Below are 22510 nucleotides of genomic sequence, written 5' to 3'. Positions count from 1 at the left end.
TGGCACCATCATTTCTGCGCAGCTGCCAGCCTCCCCTGCTTCCTCCCCACATTCACTAAATCTGCTAATGCTCAGAGAGAGGAGGCAGCTTAGGCTATTACAGACGGCTTGCCTGATGGGGAGCCAGAGGACCTGACTCTACTAACTTACTGCTTTTGTGATCTTGGGACTGAAGCTACTTTACCTTTCCAGACCTCAGTTTCCTCTTCTGTAAAATGAGGAGTAAGACCAGAGACCCTCCCTGGTGTTTTCTGGCCTATGACTTAAATAATATGTGATTGCCACGTGGGGCACAGACTTCCCCACGAAGGGTCTGTATCACAGCTGCTGTGACGTCCACTGCCTTTCACCACATGCCAACAAAATGCCATCCCATTTTCCAAAACTGGAACATCAGCTGCTGCCCTCCTTAGCTTCTCCAGCAGCCACCTGCATTTGACTCTTCCTTATGAACTGTAGCATCTCAATCTCTAGGCAAATGGAAGCAGAGTCCCAGAATGAAAAAGTGAGGGAATAGAATCATTGTCCTTTGGACTGGTAAAACCGTATCTCAGCGTTAGGTCCAGTCCAGGAATGACATTTGATAAACTGGAGCACATGCAAAAGAAGGCAATCAGGATGTTAAAGGGGCCAGAAACCATAAGGATCAATTTAAAATTGGGGAGAAATAGCATGGAGAAGAAAAGATTGGGAGACATAATCACCTACTTCAAGAATGACAATTGTCATAAAGAAAAGAGATTCAAATTATTCAGCTTGGTCCCAGAAAGAATAACTAGATACAATGGGTTCTAGTTGCATACAGGAAAAATTAGGCTTCTTGAAAGGAAGAGGAGGGAGAGTGGTAGGAAGAGTCAGAGAACATAGGACAAAAGTCAATAGAAGCTTTAGCCTTCCTCTTCAGTCTTGCTAAGTGAAATGTTCAGATAATCTTTGTGATTTAATGTTAGTTGCTGAGGCATTAGGGAGTTGCAGAGAATTTCCTTAGACCAACCTAAATCTCAGGAGAAATTGTCCCTGAGGTGCAAATAAAATTGTCAAGAACAAATCTGAGCCAAGAGATTTTTGCTGTACTAGCTGGAGGTTGCTGTGTGCTTGACTAACAGAAGAGATGTAGTAGTCCTGGAACTCTGGAATATCACATAAAAGGATTGGAAACACCACCCTTTAATGAAGAGGTCCCCTCAAAATTGCCTTTTATCAGAGAAACAGCATATGGTAGTAATAGCTCAGCCAAGAAATTCAGATGCAATAGAGAAATAAGTCCAGCAGGTAAAAGTAGCTGCATGGGGAAGAAACAGGTGGCAGCTTCAGAGGCAGAAGGTTTTCCAGCTGGAAAGCAACCCTATGAGTATGAGTTTTCCAGTCTGTATTCCCTCTCCAACTGGCAGCATAAGAATAATTAGGAGAGTGTATCCCTGAGTATTTGCTACAGGGGGGTGGGGGGAGGGAAGTAAGGTGTCAGTTTTTCCTTGTAATTTGTCTTGCTACTCTCTTTAAAATTTCTTTATTTTGAGTTGATGTGCCCTCTGATTTTCTATGATAAAAAGAAGCCTGTGACAGGAGCTTATGAGCTATGGTATTGAATAACTGCTTACTCAAATAGTTCCTTGAACTTGGACATAGTTTTGATTGACAACAAGGTGGAGGGGGGATCTCTACACTAATATACTGGATAGAGCTATCCAACAGTAGAATTTTTGTCCTTGTCATTGTTCAGTTGTCCATTAGTCATGTCCAACTCTTTGTGACCCATTTAGAGTTTCCTTGGCAAAAATATTGGAGTGTTTTGCCATTTTCTTTTTCCAGTTCATTTTATAGATAAGGAACTCAGGATTAAATGACTTTTTCAGGGTCTTACCACAGTTATTAAGTGTCTGAAGATAGTTACGAACTCAGGAAAGATGAGTCTTCTGACTCCAAGCCTAGCATTCTAACCACTGAGCCACCAACAGTAGAATAGATTGCCTCAAAAGGTCTAGTCAAAAAGCATGTATTAGGCATTTACTATATGTCTGACACCATGTTAAAATTGAGAATACAAATACAATAAAAAGAAACACTCTTTGCCTTCAAAGAGCTTACATTCCAATAAGGGAAGACGATGCATAAAAAAGAATTGAAAGGGAAGGAGGAGATAGCTCATGCAGAGGTCTGGGGGCAGAGCCAGGAGAGGGGAAGGATGGCCTGGGCTGGCCCTTACACAAAATGTAGGTTCTGGGAGGGCTGCAGAACATAGCGATGTTCCAAGATGAAAATGCACAAAAGACACAAGGATTTGGGGAGGTGAGAAGGCCACAAGCACTAATGAAACTTCCATTGTGAGAAGGCAGTTTAAGACATGGAGGTCAAGTACAGAAAGTCAGAAATAAAAGCTGGAGAAGAAATGAATTATGGCTAATCCCAGACACCTTCACTTGAGATCTCTAAACAGAATAAGTATAAACCATCAGTAATATTGCTGAGAGAAAGCCTGTTCAATTAGAGGTTGGACTAGGTTCTTAATGAATCTGTGAAAGTTCCTAGATAGGAACATAAATATTTAAATCATGTTAAGAAACAAACAGGGATTAAAAGGGTCCTCCCCTCCAACTTTCTGGGCAAAAGCTTTTTTCATTTCCCCATTAGCATTAAAAGGTTAAGCCCCTCAAGGCCAGCTCTCTCATATCTCACCGAGCCTGGGCAAAGGCAGTTTCTTATCTAGGCTCCCCTATGCTGCATTGGCCATATGCCTGTCATTGTCACATTTTTTATCCTGAGCTTGTTAATAAGCCTAGATTCTTTAACCTAATTCCTATTTTCCTCCTATTTAACTTAGTCTGGGGCCTCTCTCTGAAAGGACCCAATGAGAAATCTCCAGCATTGCTAATGGTGAATAAATGAAAACATTATAAGAGGCAAAGCCAGTGCTTGAAACTGAGAAGTTAAAAGTCAGTGCATGTCTGATCTTAGCTCTAACCAATAAGTCATTTAACTCTGCATCTGATGTTACCTTCAAGACCTTGGACAAGGGACTTGCCTCCCTTTGTAACATGGAAAGGTTAGAACAGATGGCTCCTGAGGTCTCAGCTAGAGGACCCAGGATCCCAGAGTCATAACTTTCTGGGACTCAGTTTCCTCATCTATTAAAAAAAAAAAAAAAAAAAAGATTATGGATTATATGGTTTTAAAAATCTCTTTTAGCTCAAATTCTGATTCTGTCAATGAAATCTGTTTCCCAATTTTGCCTAAGATGATTCCACTTCTCAGAGAAACTATCCCATGGGTTTTCATGGGTGGAATGTTGGAGATGAAAGGGATCTGAGAACTTGGAGGGACTTTGGAAAGCACTTAAACCACCCCTCCATGTTACAGAGAAGGAAATTAAGACCTGGAAAGCTTAAATGATTAGCTAGTTAGCTTTGTGGGAAGAAGAGATGGAAAAACTTAACCACTTACCACATGGATGTCAGAGAAAAGAGGGAAGTGGTCTGGTGAGTGTCCGGAAAACAAGCCTCCTCCTGAAGGCTTGCCTGGGGCTTTGGGGGCCGTCTCTCCTCTCTTGAAGCTACAAAGCTTAGAACGATTAGCTTGCAAAGTTCAGCCCTTTCCTACTTCCTTTTCCTGTTTCTACCGCTGATATTTGGAGTTTTAAACCAAGAAGGAGAATCACAGCATGTTTTCGCTGAGTTTCTGGGCTTCATCTCTGCTAACTGTACTCCACATCTGCGAATGCGTTGGTGAGTCCTGAAGGGGCTAAACTGGGGGGTGAAGTTCAGAAGGAGAAAATGAAAGCAAGGAAGGAGAAGGGGCTGAGGCTGGGCTTGATCTCTCCCGGGCTGGGTCTACCCAATTTAGATCGAAGACAGGAAATAAATAAGTTAATTTAGTTGGAATTGTCATTTTTGCTATATTAGCTCAGTCTACATGTGAGCAATTGACAGTTTCCCATTTGTTTAGATTTGATTTTATTTATGTGAAAAGTATTTTGTAATTGTGTTTACACAGTTCCTGGGTTTGTCTTGGAAAATAGACTACCAAATATTTCATATTGTCTAAAGGATTTTTTGTTTGTTTCTTAGAAGTTTTTAAGGAATATTTCTATTTAGTTAGTATTTTGTTTTTGCCCAGTTACCTATAAAAATAATTTTAAACATTCATTTTAAGACTTTGTGTTGCAAATTCTCTCCCTCCCTCTCCATGTCTTATTGAGAAGGTAAGCAGTTCGATATGGGTTATACATGTGTAGTCATGTTAAACATTTTCATATTAGTCATGTTGTGAAAGAAAACATAGACAAAAAAAAACCCTCAAGGAAAATAAAATTTTAAATGTACAACCTGTTTTCAGATATCATGAGTTCTTTTTCTGGTAATAGATAGCATTTTTAATCATAAAGTCCTTCAGAGTTGTCTTGGATCATTATATTGTTGAAAATACCTAAATCATTCACATCTAATCGTTTTACAATATTGCTGTTACTTTGTACAGAGTACATTTTACTTTGCATTATTAATCAAGAATGACATTTTTATTTTTAGAAATTTGACTCAGTTCTCTGTTTCAGAAATGAGGCCTTTATCAAAGAAACTTGCTTCAATTTTATTTTCACAGTTACTATTGCTAATTGTATTTTCCTCTGTGCTATTCTTCCCACTCCCACCCCCATCCTCACCCCTGCCATTTATTGGATTCTCTCTCTCCTTTCACTCTGTTCCTCCTCAAAAATGTTTTGCTTTTGACTATCTCCTCTACCAATCCCACCCCCCTACTTATCCTCTTCTCTTATTCTTCTATAGGTAAGATAGATTTCTACACTCAATTCAATATATTCATTATTTCCTCTTAGAGCTAATTCTGATCAGAATAAGGTTCAAGCATTCCCCACCACCTTCCCCCTTTCCCCCTCCACTATAAAAGCTTTTTTTTGTCTCTTATATTTGAGATAATTTACATTCTTTGAAGAGCCTGAATTTATTTTTCAAGTAAGTTGTTTTTCCAATGAGATATTTCACATTATTTTCTATTTTTTCATTCTTTTGGTTTTATTGTTTCTTAATTTCTCATAGTCATTAGCTTCCATGTGCTCAATTCCAATTTTTAAGGAATTGTTATCTTCAGTGAGCTTTTGTACCTTCTTTGTCATTTGGTCAATTCTATCTTTTAAGGATTTTTTTCCTTCAGTGAATTTTTGTGCCTCTTAGTCCATTTGGCCACTTCTGCCTTTTAAGGCAATCCTCATTGGCCTTTTGTACCTCTTTTTTTTCTTTAAGGTTTTTTTTTTTTTTTTTTTTCAGTATTTTTTGTGTCTTGGGCAAGCCATTGATTTGTTTTTTATGATTTTCTTCTATCACATTTCTTTTTCCAATCATTCATCTACCTCTCTTACTTGATTTTCCAAATCCATTTTGATCTCTTCCATGGCCTCAGACCAATTTATATTTTTCTTGGAGGCTTGGGATGTATGGACTTTGACTTTGTTATCTTTTTTTTGAGTGTCTATTGTAATCTTCCTTGTCACTCACTATAGCAACTTTCTATGGTCAAATTTTTTCTGTTGTTTACTCATTTTCCCAGCCTATTTCTTGACTTTTGACTCCTTGTTAAAACAGGGTTCTGCCTCCAGGGTGGAAGATGCAGCTGTTTTCAGAGATACTTCTAGGGATCTATAAGTTTTTAGTTCTTCCAAGGTGGTGTGATGTAGGAAGAAGTATGTTTATCTTGATCTGTGCTCTGGTCTGTGAGTGACCACAAGAACCCTTCTGCCCTTGAGCTGTGAGGAGAATCCCTGCTCTTTGTGGCCACAAGCTCTGGTGTGCTAGTATTCCTCCTCACCCTGGCAGTGACACGCAGGATTGTGATCCAGATCCAAGTGTGAGTAAAGCAACAGAGTCCTGCCTCAGAGTCAGCAAAGAGACTTGTGTAATCTCCTTCTGACCAGTTGTGTGATCCCTGTCTGTGGGCTGTAGACAGATGTGGGCTGAAAGCTGTGGTAGTGGTGGTTTCAGAGCTTTCAGCCCACAGCAGTATTATAGCAGCCCACAATAATGTTTGCTAATATTTTATATAAAATCTTTGCATCAAAATTCATTAGGGAAACCAGTCTATAGGTTTCTTTCTTTTTTTTTTAATTTTTTTTTATTTCAATAGTATTTTATTTTCCAATTACATATAAAGATAGTTTTCAACATTTGTTTTTGTAAGATTTTGAGTTCCAATTTTTTTTTTTTTTTTTTTTTTTTTTTGAGTTCCAATGCTCTGGAAGCCACCACTGTCACTGCTGATTCAGTGGTTCTCAAGACCTGCTCCTGGTTTACTGGGACTGGGTCGAGGGTGTCTCGGTCTGCACAGGACTTGCAACTCCCTCACCCAAGTACAACAGATCTTTTCTGCTGGCCTTCTAAGTTGTTTTTGGCTGGAAGATTATTTTGCCTCATCCTTTTGTGCGTTCTTCTGCTCCATGAGTTGTTTTATACTTAAAGTTGTTCAGAGAGATTTGGAGGAGAGCTCTAGTGAGTCACTGACTTTTCTCTGCCATCTTCTTTTTACAGTTATTTTAAATGGAAGTTCTTTCTCTCTTGCTACTGGGCTTTGTTGGCAATATATAGAAATTCTGATGATTTATGTGGGTTTATTTTACATTTTGTAATGTTGCTGAATTTGTCAATTTTTTCAAGTAATTTTTAGTTAGTTCTCTTAATATATAGTCTTATAATTTGCAAAGAGTGATAGTTTTGTTTCCTCGTTGTCTATTTTAACTTCAAATTTTTTTCTTCTCTTATTACTAAATCTAATATTTCTAATACAATATTGAATAATGATGGTGATAATAGGCATCCTTATTTCCCTCCTGATCTTACTGGGAACAATTCTAGCTTATCTACAGATGATGGTGATGGTTTTAGATAGACATTACTTAGCATTTTAAAGAAAACTTCATTTTTTCCTATTATACCTAGTGTTATTAATAGGAATTGGTGCTATATCTTGTCAAAAGTTTTTTTCCGCATCTATTGAGATAATCATATGATTTCTGTTAATTTTATTGTTTATATGATCAATTATGCTAATAGTTTTCCTAATATTGAAACAACCATGCACTCCAGGAATAAATCCTATCCAATTATTACCCTCATGATAAATTGCTATAATATACTGAATCAGCAGTGGCAGTGGGTGATTTCCAGAGCTTTCAGCCCACAGTAGTATTACAGCAGCCCACAGTAATGTTCACTAATATTTTACATAAAATCTTTGCATCAAAATTCATTAGAAAAACTGGTCTATAGTTTTCTTTTCTTTTTTTATTTAAATAGTATTTTATTTTCCAATTATATGTAAAGATAGTTTTCAACATTCGTTTTTGTAAGATTTTGAATTCCAATTTTTTTTCTCCTTTTTCCCTTGAGTTCCCCCTTCTCAAGAAAGCAATCTGATATGGGTTATATATGTTCAATCATTTTTAATATATTTCCATATTAATCAGGTTGTAAAAGAAAAATCAGAACAAAAGGAAAAATAATAAAAAGCAAACAAACAACAATCTGGACATGGATGCAATTTTCTACCCCAAATTTGTTGGAAATAGAATTATCTTGGATCACTGAATTGCTGAGAAGAGCTAATATCATAATTGATTATCACATAATTTTGCTGTTACTGTATATCCCCTGGTTCTACTCACTTCTCTCAGCATCAATTCATGTTAAGTCTTTCCAGGCTTTTCTTAAGTTAGTCTGCTCATTGTTTCTTTTAGAAATATTAAATTCATATACCATAATTTATTCAACCATTCTCCAACTGATGGGCATCTACTCAATCTCCAATTCCTTGCACCTACAAAAAAGAGTTACTACAGACATTTTTACACACGTGGGTCCTTTTCCCTCTACTATGATCTCTCTGGGATGTAGACCCAATGGTAGCACTGCTAGATCAAAGGGTATGCCCAGTTTTATAGCCCTTCGTGTATAGTTCCAAAATGCTCTCCAGAGCAACTCCACCAACAACGCATTAGTGTACCAATTTTCCCACATCCCCTCCAACATTTATCATTATCTTTTCCTCTTATTTTAGCCAATCTGATAGGTGTCAGGTGGTACTTTAGAGTTTAATTTCTCTAATCAATAGTGATTTTGAGCATTTTTTCATACTACTACAGATGGCTTTAATTTTGTCATCTGAAAATTGTAAATCTCTATACATTTTAAATATGAGGCCTTTATCAGAAACACAAGCTGTAAAAATTGTTTCCCAGCTTTCTGCTTCCCTTTCAATCTTGACTGCATTGGTTTTGTTTTTGCACAACCTTTTTAATTTAATGTAATCAAAATTATCCATTTTATATTTCATAATGTTTCTTCATTCTTCTTTGACTATAAATTCCTTTCTTCTCCTAATATCTGACAGGCAAACTATCCCTAATTTGCTTATAGTATCATTCTTTATGTCTAAATTATGAACCCATTTTAAGTGTGAGATATTGGTCTATGCCTAATTTCTGCCATACCATTTTCCAGTTTTCCTAGAAATTTTTGTCAACAGTGAGTTTTTAATTCAGAAGCTGGCATCTTTGGGCATAGCAAACACTATATTACTGTAGTCATTGACTATTGTATCTCATGTACCTGACCTGTTCCAGTGATCTACCCCTCTCTTTCTTAGCCAGTACCAAATAGTTTTGATGATTATCACTTTATATAAACTGGTCTGGTACTTTGCGTTTTTTTCATTATTTTTCTTGATAATCTTGACTTTTTCTTCTTTCAGATTAATTTTTTTATTATTTTTTCTAGATCTACAATATATTTTACCAGTTTAATTGATAGGGCACCAAATAGTATATTAATTTAAGTAGAATTGTCATTTTTATTGTAATACTTTATTATATTAGCTTGGCCTACCCATAAACTATTGATATTTTTCCAGTTGTCTAGATCTGACTTTGTGTGAAAAGTATTTTGTAATTGTATTCATAAATTTCCTGCATTTTTCTTGGCAAGTAGACTTATATTGTCTATAGTTATTTTAAATGGAATTGTTCTATCTCTTGCCGTTGGTCTTTGTTGGTAATATATAGAAATAACAATGATTTTTATGGGTTTGGTTTATATCATGCAACTTCTCTAAAGTTAGTTGTTAACTGTTGCAAGTGGTTTTAAGTTGATTTTCTAAGATTTCTTAAATATGCCATCATAACATGTGCAAAGAATGATAGTTTTATTTCTTCATTGTCTAGTCTAAATTCCTTCCATTTGGATTTCCCCCTTCTCTCATTGCTAACACTAATGTCTCTAGCACAATATTGAATATTGGTGGTAATAATGGGTGGTGATAATGAGCATTTTTGTTTTACCCCTGATCTAGTTGAGAATGTTTCTAACTTATTTCCATTACATATAATGTTTGCTGGTGTTTTTAAATAGATGCTATTAGTCATTTTAAGGAAAACTCCATTTATTCCTATGATTTCTAGTGTTTTTATTAGGAATGGGTATTGTATTTTGTCAAATGCTTTTTCTGCATCTATTGAGATAATCAAATAATTTCCATTAGTTTTATTTTTCATATGGTCAATTATTTTTGATAGTTTTCTTTATATTGAACCAGCCTTGCATTCCTGGCATATAGTGCATTACCTGGTGATAAATTGTTGCAATCTCTTTGCTAATTTTTTAAAAGATTTTTTTGCATCAATATTTATTAGGGAAATTAGTCTATAATTTTCTTTTTATGTTTGGGATCGTCCTAGTTTAAGTATCATCACCATATCTGTGTCATAAAAGGAATTATGTAGGATTCCTTCTTCCCCTATTTTTCCAATTAGTTTCCAATAATTAGTATTAATAGTATTACAATTAATTGTTCTTTAAATGTTTGTTAGGATTCAATTGTAAATCCATCTGGTCATGGAACTATTTTTTTTCTTGGCTGACTAATGGCTTATTTGATTTCTTTTTCTTTCTTTTTTCTTTTCCTTTTTTGGGGGAAGCAATCAGGGTTAAATGACTTGTACAGAGTCACACAGCTAGTAAGGGTCAAGTGTCATAAGTCTGGATTTGAACTCAGAACCTCCTAACTTCAGGACCAGTGCTCTATCTACTATACTACCTCGCTGCTTCCTTTTTTAAAGATAGGATTTTGTTTAAGTATTCTGTTTTCTCTTCTGCTAATCTGGACAATTTATATTTTTGTAAATATTCATTCATTTCATTTAAATTATTAAATTGGCATGCAATTAAGCAAAATAGCTCCTAATAATTGTTTTAATTTCTTCTGGTAGTGAGAGTTCTAAGTCTTTCAAAGTTGTTTTCCTTTACAAAGTTGTGGTATATAAATTGTTGTCCTGGGTCTGATCATTTGATGAATTCGTACAAGTTTTCTCAGGTTGGTCATTTCTTACATGCATTAATAGTCCATTGCATTCACATTCCATAATTTATTCAGCCATTCTTCATTTGATAGATACTCACTCTGTTTCTAGTTCTTTGCTACAACAAAAACTTCTGCTATAATTTTTTTTAAACATATGCCTCTTTTCCCTCCGACTTTGATTCTTTTAGAGTATATGCCTAATAATTCTATCTCTGAGTCAAAAGTCATGCACAGCTTAGTGACTTTTGGAGAAAAGTTTGAAATTGTTTTCCAGAATGATTGAGCCACCTCACAGCTCCATCAACAGGGCATTTATGTGGTTGTACTCCCAGAGCCCATCTAAAAATTGTCATTACTAACCTGATGAGTATGAGTTAGAATTTCAGTGATGTTTTAATTTGTAATTTTTTTATTGTTAGTGATTTGTGATTTTGTATGTGATTGCTGATAGTTTAGATTTCTTCCCTAGAGAACTGCCTGTTCCTATCTTCTCGTCATTCATCTTTTGGGGAATGACTATTATTCATATATATATATATATATATATATATATATATATCACTTTCCTATACATCAAAACTTTATCAGAAAAATTTGTTGTAAAGAAAAAAAAATCAATAACAAATGTCATTTGGTAGAACATAAAGTCAAGAAATACCTATTTTTTAAAAAAGAAAATTAGTCTAGCAGTACCAGATCTCAAACTATATTATAAAGTGATAATGATCAAAGTAATCTAGTACTAAGAGATGTAGTCATGATAAGTGGAATAGATTAGATGCACAATCTAGGAGTGGTAAACCCAAAGATCTAAGTTTAGGGGACAAGAATTCACTATTTGACAAAAACTGCTTAAAAAATGGAAAAGTTTGGCAGAAACTAGGCCTAGACCATCATAAACTATAACCGTACACCAAGTTAAAGTCAAAATGGATATACGCTTTAGACATAAAGGGTGATATCATAAGCAAATTAGAGGACTATGAAAAAATATGTGGATGAGGGAAGAGTTTATTATGAAAAAAGAAATAGAAATGATCATGGGACATAAAATGGATAATTTTGATTATATAAAATTGAAAAGTTTTTGCACAAAGAAAATCAATAGGAAGGCAAGTAGGAAACAGGAGATACATTTTCACAGCAAGTTTAAAGGCTCATTTCTCAAATATATGGAACTGAGCCAAATTTATAAAAATAGGAATCATTCCTCGATTGATAAATGGTCAAAGGATATGAACAGATAATTTTCAGAAGAAGAAATCAAAGCTATTTATAATCATATGAAAAAAGTATTCTGAATCACTTGATTAAAGAAATGCAACTCTGAGGTATGGCCTCACATGCATCAGATATGGAAGGGGACATGGGAAAATTGGGGCACTAATGCATTGTTGTTGTAGTTGTGAACTGATTCAACCATTCTGGAGAATAATTTGAAACTACGCCCAAAGGGCTTTAAAACTGTCCACACTCTTTGATCCAGCAGGAGAACTATTAGATCTATATCCCAAAGAGATTTTTTTTTAAAAAGGAAAAGAACTTGTGTATACAAAAATATATATAGTAGCTCTTTTTAGTGGTGGTGGAGAACTGGAAATTGAGAGAATGCCCATCAATTAGAGAATGACTGAAATTGTGATATATGATTGTGATGGAATTCCATTGTGCTATAAGAAACGAAAAGCAGAATGCTTTCAGAAAAACCTGGGAAGATATACATAAACATAGAAAGTGAAGTGAGCAGAACCAGAAAAACATTGTACACAGTAATGACAATATTGTAACAGTGATCACTTGTGAAAGATTTAGCTGTTTTGACTTATACAAAGATCTGAGACAGTTTCAAAGGACTCATGATGAAAAGTACTATCTACCTTTAGAGAGAAACAATTGACTTCTGAGTAGAAATTGAAGCATATTTTCTTTCACTTTTGTTTTTTCTTGGGTTGGAATATTTTTCCTTTTATAATGACTTCAGCAATTGATTAAAATTTAGTCCAGAGAATTTATCTAGGAGTTCCCCCAATTTTAAAGTGATAGGAATATGAGTTGTAAATAGAGTCTAACCCAGCCTGCTAAGTTTGTTATCAGGAACATCAGATTCATACTCTCCCTCTAGTATTTATTAGTATTGTAGATCAATGCTAGTCACTTTATCTTTCAGGCAATTCCTTAGAATTTATCAAACTACTAAGTAATAGTCTACTAAGTTGTAGACTGATTGTTAGAGGGAGTTTACATGCCAGGAGTTCCCTTATCCTGACACAAATTCTTCCTATATTTTTATTAGGACTCTTACTGTGATAAAATTCAACTCTATGATGTTTTGTGCTATTAATGGAAGAACTCTAATTCTATAGAGTGTCTGTAGAGTGTCTTCCAGGTCTGAAGAAATTATGTTCTAAAGGAACATCCAGCCTACTATTCCATTTCCTCTGACATCCCATATTCTGAGGCTCTGATATTCTATCCTAAGACCTTTCCCAAATCTGACTTTTTGTGTTCTATGACCTCTGCCGGGTTTAACATTTGGTATTTTGAGGACCCTCCAAATCTCTGTCAATCTATAGCTCAAGTATTTTACCATTGTGAAGGATAAATAAATATCCTTCATTTACTTAGCAGTGACTTGAGTTTCCAGATCATTAGAAGGCATCTTAGAAACCATCTGGTCCAACTATAGAAAGAGACAGAAAAAAGAAGAAGCTAAGGGCTAAGCTGCCAGAGGTCATCCTAGTTTAGAGTCTAAAAAAAAATCATCTCTGTGGAAATCATTTCCTTCCTGCAGCTGCTCTATCTACAGACAGAAACCAGGACAAATTTTTCAACTTTTTCTTGTTTGTCCTAGCAGGGGAGCTTCTGCCCAGGCTCAGAGGCAGATCCAAACCCAGCCCTCAAAGAATCACCAAATCCTTCTCTCCTGAAGGGGTTTAACATTAACACTGATAAAGTCTTTGAGACAAAAGTGACAAGTCAGATAGGTCTGCCAAAGAGACATAGAATCTTAGGTTCATTTTAAGCTCAAAATTAGTGTTATATCTAGAAAGCACAATGGATAATGGAATGCCAGGGCTGGAAGAGATATTAGAACAGAAGACACAGAAGCTCAGAACTAGCCAGAAATTTAAAAAGGTCTAATCTATCTGAATCCATTTGATGGATTAAAAAATAAAAATAAAAGCCCAGAATGGGTACTTCCCCTAAATATAAGATCATAGATTCAGAGCTGGGCCTTCCAATCCAACCCAATCCCTTTATTTTTTCCTAGATCCCTAAAATTTAGCGAAATGACTTGCTCTGGATCACCGAGATAGTAAATGGCAGAATTGAGACTCAAACCTGAGTTCTCTTGCTTTAAAATCCAGCGCCCTTTGCACTATTCTATATTGCTGCCTTGTAGAGCCCACATTCTAACCCACAGCTCTTGTCAATCCACGACAGCCACCTCTAAAATAGAATATAGAATCTCACCCCTCTTCTCCCCTGCCCTTCACTCCTAGCTAATTTTCCTTGGATTATTTTCTTTCTCAGACACTCAATCCCTGATCATAGAGCAGCCCTTAAACTTGGTGACAGCAGTCATTGGAGGTTCAGCAATACTGCCTTGTAGACTGAAAGGTATATTCCCCGCTGGGCCGGTGAAATGGTTTAAGGGGACCAAGCCTGATAGGCAGTTCATCTTCAGTGACAAAGAGTCAAGCCCCCGGGTTCACAAGATAAATAACACAAACTCTGTCTGGGACATCTGCATACACAACATTACTATCCAGGATGAAGGAACGTACTACTGTGTCAAATTCAGGAAAGATCCTTATGGAGAATTACAGTCTGGGAGTGGTACCTTCCTCAGCATAGGTAAGTACAAAATGGAGAAAGAGCTTACTATGTGCAGAGAGTGTGCTTTATAAATATCACCTCATTTGATTCTTATAACAACCCTGGGAGATAAGTACTATTATTACCCTCATTTTAGAGTTGAGGAAGCTGAAGCAGACAGATTAAGTCGCACAGCTACTATATCTCAAGTTGGATTTTAATTTAGATCTTCTTGACTTCAGGTCCAGCACTTATCCACTGTGCCACCTAATTGGAGTGTTATAAACAGAGTCAAGAAGACCTGGATTCAAATTCTGCCTCTGACACTTATTAACTTTGTCATCCTGGGCAAGTCACTATACTTTTATATGCTTCAAGAAATTCTCTAGGACTTATCAGACTACAAGGCTTGTTGGGCAGGGAGCTCACACACATCATGAATTCCCTCTCCTGACACAGGTCCTTTCTATATTCTTATTAGAATCCTTTCAATACTGAAGATATGTAAAAATGAAGGGGTACAGTGTAAGATCCCTTATAACTTTGAATCTGATAGTCTTCTGTGATCTGTGAGTTCTGTTCTACAGACTCCAGATCCCAGCTTACCTTCCTGGGGATTCTTCCTCCTGCTAAGTCATCCAGAGCATTTTTTTTTCCTGAGGCAATTGAGGTTTAGTGACTTGCCTAGGGTCACACAGCTAGGAAGTATTGAGTACCTGAGGCTGGATTTGAATTTGGGTCCTCCTGACTTCAGGGCCGGTGCTCTATCCACTGTACCAACTAACTGCCCCTCGCCAAGCATTTATGAAGCACTTCCTGAGTACAAGGCATGTAGTACATACTAGCGATACTTTGAAAGACAAAAACATCAGCCCTTACCCTCAAGGAGCTCACATTCTAATAGGGGTAGATAGCCTACAAACAATTATGTACATACAAGATCAATATACACAAGTATGGGAAGCAGACTCAGAAAGAAGGCCTGAGCAGTGGAGAGACAGGGAAAGGATTCCTGAGGAAGACAGCTGAGTCTTCAAGGAAGCCATGTATGGTTCTGCTAAAAAGCGCTCTGCTTTCAGTACCATTCATGCTGAGGGAATGGTTGTTCTCCCATCCTCTCCATCAAGGAGCTCTTTCAGATGTTTCTTGCTGTCTCCTTAGTTTCTTGGCTATCACTTCTGGACCTTGAGGAAAGGTTAATGAATCATGAAACTAAGGGTTTCAAGACACCTTAAAGATCATTTGGTCAAACCCCAATCATCAGATAAATGCCCTCTCCACCAGTGCCTATCACATGGTCATTAGCCCTTTACTTTTTCTTTTATAGCTATTATTGCATCATTTCCCTTCCCCCTTCCAAAGTCATCCTTTATAATAAAGAAGAAAAAAAAGAATTAAAATGAAGCAACAGAACAGTGTCTTGCATTCATATACCCCCACTCTCTGCAAAGAAAGGCGGTATCTTCTCATATCTCTTCTTTGGGAACAATCTTGCTCATTATGATTTTACCACATTCAATTTTGAGATTTTTGTTGCTGTTGTTATTTCTATTTATATTGTTGTGGTTACTGTGTAAATGAATTTTTTTCAGCTCTTTTTCCTTCATCACTTTATGTAGCTGTTCCCAGGCTTCTCGGGGTCCATCATCACCATCATTTCGTACAGCACAGTGATATTGCTTATATTTGTGAACCATAATTCATGTTCCAGAGTTCTTCACTATTTTGCAAATGACCTTTATGTTTTCAGCTACAATATTTTGTCTCCTTGGCAATGAGACTTGTTTGGAATTCTAAGTAATTATAGTAGCTAGTCTTCCAGAAAGTAGGTGGCAGAGATAGGATTCATATTTGGATTCCTCCTGGAACAACTTACACTAACCAATATAAAGTGAATTAAGAAGAACAAAGAAAACATTGTACACAGTAACACAATAGTGTACAATGATAGACTGTGAATAACTTAACTATTCTCACAATATAATGATCCAAGACAATCCCAAAGGACTCATGATGAAAAATGCTATCCACCTCCAGAGAAAGAATTCATGGAATCTGATTGCAGAATGAAGCATACTATTTTTCACTTTTTTTTAAAGATTATTTTTTCCTTTTGATCGGTTTCTCCTTTCACAACTTGACTAATGTAGAAATGTGTTTTACACGATTACACATCTATTATCTATATCAAATTGCTCACTGTTTTAGGAAGAGGGGAGATGAAGGAAGGAGAAAACTTGGAACTCAGATTTGTTTTAGTATTTGTGAGTACTTTATTTTTTTTCCTAGTAAATTTATTTATTTTTAGTACACATTGCCTTATGATTTATGTTGGGAGAGAAACATAAGAGCAAAAGGGAAAAATCATGGGAGAGAGAAAAAAAATACCCAGAACAAAAGAAGTGAACTTAGAATGTGTGTTCAGTCTCCTTAGCTCTTTTTCTGGATGCAGAAGACATTTTCTGTCCAAAGTCTATTGGGATTGCTTTGGATCACTAAACCACTGAGAACAACCAAGTCTTTCATAATTGATTAACGTACATTCTTGCTGTTATCATGTACAATGTATTCCTGGTTCTGCTTGTTTCACTCAGCATCAGTTCATATAAATCTTTCCAGGCCTTTCTAAAATCAGCTTGTTCATTATTTTTTATACAACAATAATATTCCATTACCTTCATATACCACAATTTGTTCAGCCATTCCCCAATTGATGAATGTCTACACAATTTCCAATTCTTGTTACCACAAAAAGACCTGTTACAAACACTTTTGCACATGTGTGTCCTTTTCCCTCGTTTATGATTTCCTTGGGATACAGACCCAATAATGGCACTGCTGGGTCAAAGAGAATGCACAATTTTATAACCTTTTGGGGATAGTTCCAAATTGCTCTCCAGAATGGTTGGATCATTTCACAATTCCACCAACAACATCAGTGTCTCAATTTTCCCACATCTCCTCCAACATTTATCAATTCAAAAAAAAAAAATTTTAATAAATGTTTAAAAATTGCCCTTACATGTCTTTTTATAAAATATAATGACACCTTGGAACTTTTTGTTACTTGATTCCAGAAGGTACAATGAGTGGCAAAATCAATGAATGAATTTAAAAACTGAATGAATTTTTTCCATAAGCTATATCACCTCCAGTCTTCATACTAATCATCCCTCTCCAACCAGTTTCCCAAAGGGGCAAATAAAGTTTCCGGCTGTGAAGAAAAAGCCAGCCCAGCTCATTCAAGCTCCTCCCTTCTTGACCCAACTCACTTGCTGAGAGAAACCATGGCTTTTTTACTCTTCCCTCCCCCTATTTGCCCTACACAACCCAAGCTTCTTTGGGGTACAGTCTGGATGTGCAAGTGGAAGCCATGATCCCAGACCCTCCCCTGCCCAGAGTTCTGGCTCTGACTGGGGCTCTGGGAGTCCTGAGTCACTGCTGCTTCTGCTCCCACTGCTGCTCCTCCTGCCAAGCCCTGCTACTCACTGCTCCTCCATGCTAATTTTTGGGAGCCTAGAGACCTGCAGCCACATGGTCCTGCAGGAACTGACCCCAGACCTGCCCACCAATAGCAGTGGGAGCTGCTCAATGTGCCTGGCCAGCCCCAGGCTCCTGCTGCCCAACCAAGGCAGCAGCCAAGTGCAACGAGGACTGCCAGTGTCAGGGAGCAACATCAAGTCCTAAAGCAGTTCTTTTTTCTTATTGAAATGCATTGAATACTGAATTTCACAGCAGACCCATGCCAAAATACCATTGGGTGTATGTCTTTATACACACACACACACACACAAAATATAAATTTGGGCTCCTGGCTGCATTGGACCATGGACTTGAAAAAGAAAGACCCAAAGCTCAAATTCTCCCTCCAATGTTTATTAGTTGTGTAATCTTGAGTAAGTTACTTTTTTGAGTCTCAGTTTTCTCATTTATAAATAAATAAATTGGGAAAAGAAATGAGAGTAGTGCAAAGGAATCATGGAAAAAAGTCAACAGCATGAGAAAAATTATACAAAAATTCACTGAAGAAAATAAACCCTTAAACAATAGAATTGGCCGAATGGAAAAGGTGGTACAAAAGCTCAATGAAGAAAATAATTCCTTAAAAATTAGAATTGGATAAGTGGAAGCTAATGACTTTATGAGACATCAAGATATATTAAAAATAAAATCAAAAGAAGAAGAAAGAAGAAGATGTGAAAATTCTCTTTGGAAAAACAACTGACCTGGGAAATCAATTCATGAAAAATAATTTAAGAATTACTGGACTACCTAAAAGCCAAGATTAAAAAATAAAAAGCCTGGACAACATCTTTCAAGAAATTATCAAGGAAAATTGCCCTAAACCAGAGGACCAAATAGAAATTGAAAGAATTTACCAATGACCACCTGAAATAGATCCCAAAATGAAAACGTGGCAAGTGGCCAAAAAGACACTATTCAAATATCATGGAGCTACAGTCAGGATTACACAGGACTGGCAGCTTTCACATTAAAGAACCAGAGGGCTAGAACTGTGATATTTCTGGAATACAAAAAAGTTAACATTACTACCAAGAATCACCTACCCAACAAATTTGAGTATAATCCTTTGGGGTGGAGAAGGGACGTGGATATTTAATAAAACAGAGGACTTTTAAGGAATCCTAATTAAAAAACTAGCACTGAATAAAAAATTTGATCTTCAAAATATAAGACTCGAGGAAAACATGACAAAGCAAAAAAGAAAACAGAAAGAGAAAATATAACAGATTCAATAAGATCAAACTATTTGTTTTCCTAAATAGTAAGATTATGTTTTTTATTCTTGAGAACTTTTTTTACTATAAAAGCAATTAGAAAGAGTAAATGTAGATAGTGTGGATATAAGGTGACTTGAATGGATGGTGCACCAGAAAAGAAAAAAAACAAAAAAAAAACAAGGTAGAAGATATAATTGGGTAAATTATATCACATAAAAGAGAATTGAAAGAGCATTTATAATAAAGGAAAAGATTGTGGGAGAGAGGTAACAGACAAAAAGCTTGAATCTTAATCTCATCAGAATAGCTCAAAGAGGAAATATACATATTCAGTTGGATACAGAAATCTATCTTACTCTAAAAGGAAGTAAAAAAGGCATTGTGATAAGAAAAGGGGGGTGGGAACTGATAGAAAGGAGGGTGAATTGGGGGAGAAATGATCAGAAGTAAAATACTTGTGAGGAGGAACAGGGTAAAGATAAGAGAAAGATGAAGATAAACAAAGGGAAAATAGAATGGAGGGAAGTACACCATTAATTATCCTAACTATAAATGTGAATGGAATGAACTCACTCATAAAACAGAAGCAGATAGCAGAATGGATTAAAACCCAGAATCCCATATCAATCAAAAGAAATACATGTGAAACACAGAAACACACACAGAGTAAAGATAAGAGGCTGGAGCAAAATCTATTATGTTTCAGCTGAAGCAAAAAAATAAAAAAGTAGGGATAGCAATCATGATCTCAGACAATGCAAAAGCAAAAATGGATTTTGTTAAAAGAGATGAGGAAGGAAATCTTATTGAAAGATAACACAATGAATTAATAACAATACTAAACACAAATTCACCAAATAAATTAAAGGAGGACATAAACAATAAAACTGTACTGGGGTAGATCTCAACCACTCTCAAAACTAGATAAATCTAACCAAACAAGAAAGAAGTTGAAGAAGTGAATAGAATTCTGTAATATGATAAATCTCTGGAGGAAATTGAATGGAAATAAAAAGCACTATGGCACCTACACAAAAATTGACCCTGTGTTAAGGCATAAATGTTAAATGCATCCTTTTCAGATCTTGATGCAATTTTTAAAAATTACATTCAATAATGGGCAACAGCAAGAAAAATTAATTGGGAGCTAAATAATTTAATCCTCAAAATTAAGTGAGTCAAAGGGCAAATCATAGAAACAGAATCATTAAAATGATGACAACATCAAAATTTATGAAGTGCTGGCAGAGTGATATTATGGGGAAATTTTATATCTCTAATTGATTACATCAGCAAAACAGAAAAAGCAGATCAATGAACATACTATACAACTAAAAAAAAAAAATTAGAAAAAGAATAAATTTAAAATCTCCAATTAAACACCAAATTGAAAATTCTGGAAATCAAAGGAAAAATTATTAAACTGAAAATAAGAAAACCATTGAACTAATAAACTAGAAGTATGTTTTGTGAGAAAAAATAAATAAAACAGATAAACTATTGGTTAAATTTATTTTTTAAAAAAGAAAAAAGAAAACCAAATTGCCAGTATCAAAAATGAAAAGGGTGAATTCACCACCAGTGAAGGGAAAATTAACACAATTTTAAGAGCTCTTTTGACAATTATATGCCAATAGACAGTCTAAATAAAATGGATGTGTATCTGTAGAAATATAAATTACCTAGATTAACAAAAGAAGAAATTGAATATAATCCAAATATAAATATAATCCAATCTTAGAAAAAAGAAATTGAATAAGCTATCAATTAATTTCCTAAGGAAAAACTTCCCAAAGTCAGATGGATTCACCAGTGAATTCTACAAATATTTAAAGAACAATTAATCCTAATACTATATAAGCTATTTAGAAAAATAAGTAAAGAGTTCTGCAAAAATTCTCATATGAGACAGATATAGTCCTGATACCCAAATGAAGAAGAACCAAAACAGAAAAAGAAAATTACAGACCAATTTCCCTTATGAAGATTAAGGTAAAGGTTTTAAATAAAATACAAGCAAGGAGATTTCAGTAATATATCACAAAGATCACGATGGGATCAGATGGGATATATACCAGGAATGCAGGACTGGTTCAGTATTTTTAAAAGTATTGATATAATTGCCCATGTTAATAACAAAACCAAAAAAAAATTATATGATTATCTTAATGGAGGCAGAAAAAGCATTTAACAGAATAAAATAGCTATTTCTATTTTAAAAACAAAGAGAGAGCATAGGAAGAAATGGATCATATCTTAAAATGATAAGTAATATTTATCTAAAACTATCACCATGTATTATCTGTAATGAAGATAAGTTAGAAGCCTTCCAACACAATTAGTGGGGAATCTAGGATGCCCATTATCACCTCTATTATATAATATTGTACTGGAAATGTTAGTTGTAGCAATAAGAGAAGAAAAAGAAATTGAAGGAATTAAAATAGGCAATAAGGAAACAAAACTATAACTCCTTGCAGAAGAGATGATAGTATATTTAGAGAATCCTAGAGAGAGAATCAACTAAAATTCTACTTTAAATAATGAACTTCAGCAAAGTTGAAGGATACAAAATAAATCCACATGAATCGTCAGCATTTCTATATATCACCAACAAAGTCCAGCAGCAAGAGATAGATAAATTCCATTTAAAATAGCTGTAGACAATATAAAATACTTGGGAATTTATCTGCCACAACAAACCCAGGAACTATATGAATACAATTACAAAATACTTTTCACAGAAATAAAGTCAGATCTAAACAAGTGGAAAAATATTAATTGCTCAGGGGGAGACCAAGTTAATATAATAAAAGTGACAATTTTCCCTAAATTAATTTACTTAATCAGTGCCATACCAATCAAGTTACCAAAATTATTTTATAAAGCTAGAAAAAATAATATTCATCTGGAAGAACAAAAGATCAAGGATATCAAGGGAATCATTGAAAAAGTATATGAAGGATAGTAATCTAGCCATACCAGATCTCAAACTGTATCATAAAATTGTAATTATCAAAACAATCTGGTGCTGGTTCAGAAATATAGTGGTCACTCAATGAAGAATGAAAGATCGAGTACATAATACATTATAGTAAATGACAATAGTAATCTAGTATTCTCTACTCAAAGGTCCAAACTGTTGGAACAAAAACTCATTATTTGATAAATACTGATGGAAAAACTAAAAACAAAATGACAGCATCTCATACTTTATATCGATGAGGTCAAAATGGGTACTTTACACATAAAAGGTATTACACATAAAACAAATTAGGAGAATGTGAATAGTTTATCTAATGGATAAGGGTGGAATTTAGCACCAAACCAGATAGAGCATTTCAAAATGTAAAATAGATCATTTTGACTGTCCAAAAAAAAAAGTAAAAAAGGTTTTGTACAAACAAAACTAATACAACCAAAATTAAAAGGAAAGCAGAAAGTGAGGCAGGGGGTGGAGTGGGAATTTGTAGCAAGTATCTCTGATAAAGGCTTCATTTCTTAAATATATAGAAAACTAAGTCAAATTCATAAGAATACAAGTCATTTTCCCAATTTATAAGTGATCAAAGGATATGAACAGGCAGTTTTCAGCC

The 22510-nt window shown here is 35.2% G+C and overlaps 1 protein-coding gene across 1 annotated transcript in view; it reads left to right on the top strand.

The window, feature by feature from the left end:
- The first annotated feature begins 3200 nt into the window (after positions 1-3200).
- LOC100914947 (tyrosine-protein phosphatase non-receptor type substrate 1) overlaps positions 3201-22510 on the top strand; it is a 30830-nt gene continuing 11520 nt past the window's right edge. The window contains exons 1-2 of the mRNA XM_012553934.3: positions 3201-3719; positions 13888-14211. Of these exons, the coding sequence (XP_012409388.1) occupies positions 3656-3719; positions 13888-14211 (388 nt within the window). The 5' untranslated portion in view covers positions 3201-3655. The remainder of the gene's footprint in view (positions 3720-13887; positions 14212-22510) is intronic.

The sequence above is a fragment of the Sarcophilus harrisii genome, chromosome 2 (assembly GCF_902635505.1).
Source record: "Sarcophilus harrisii chromosome 2, mSarHar1.11, whole genome shotgun sequence".
Taxonomy (NCBI): domain Eukaryota; kingdom Metazoa; phylum Chordata; class Mammalia; order Dasyuromorphia; family Dasyuridae; genus Sarcophilus; species Sarcophilus harrisii.
The sequence above is the reverse complement of the archived record's forward strand: the minus strand, read 5'-3'. Positions and strand labels throughout refer to the sequence as shown.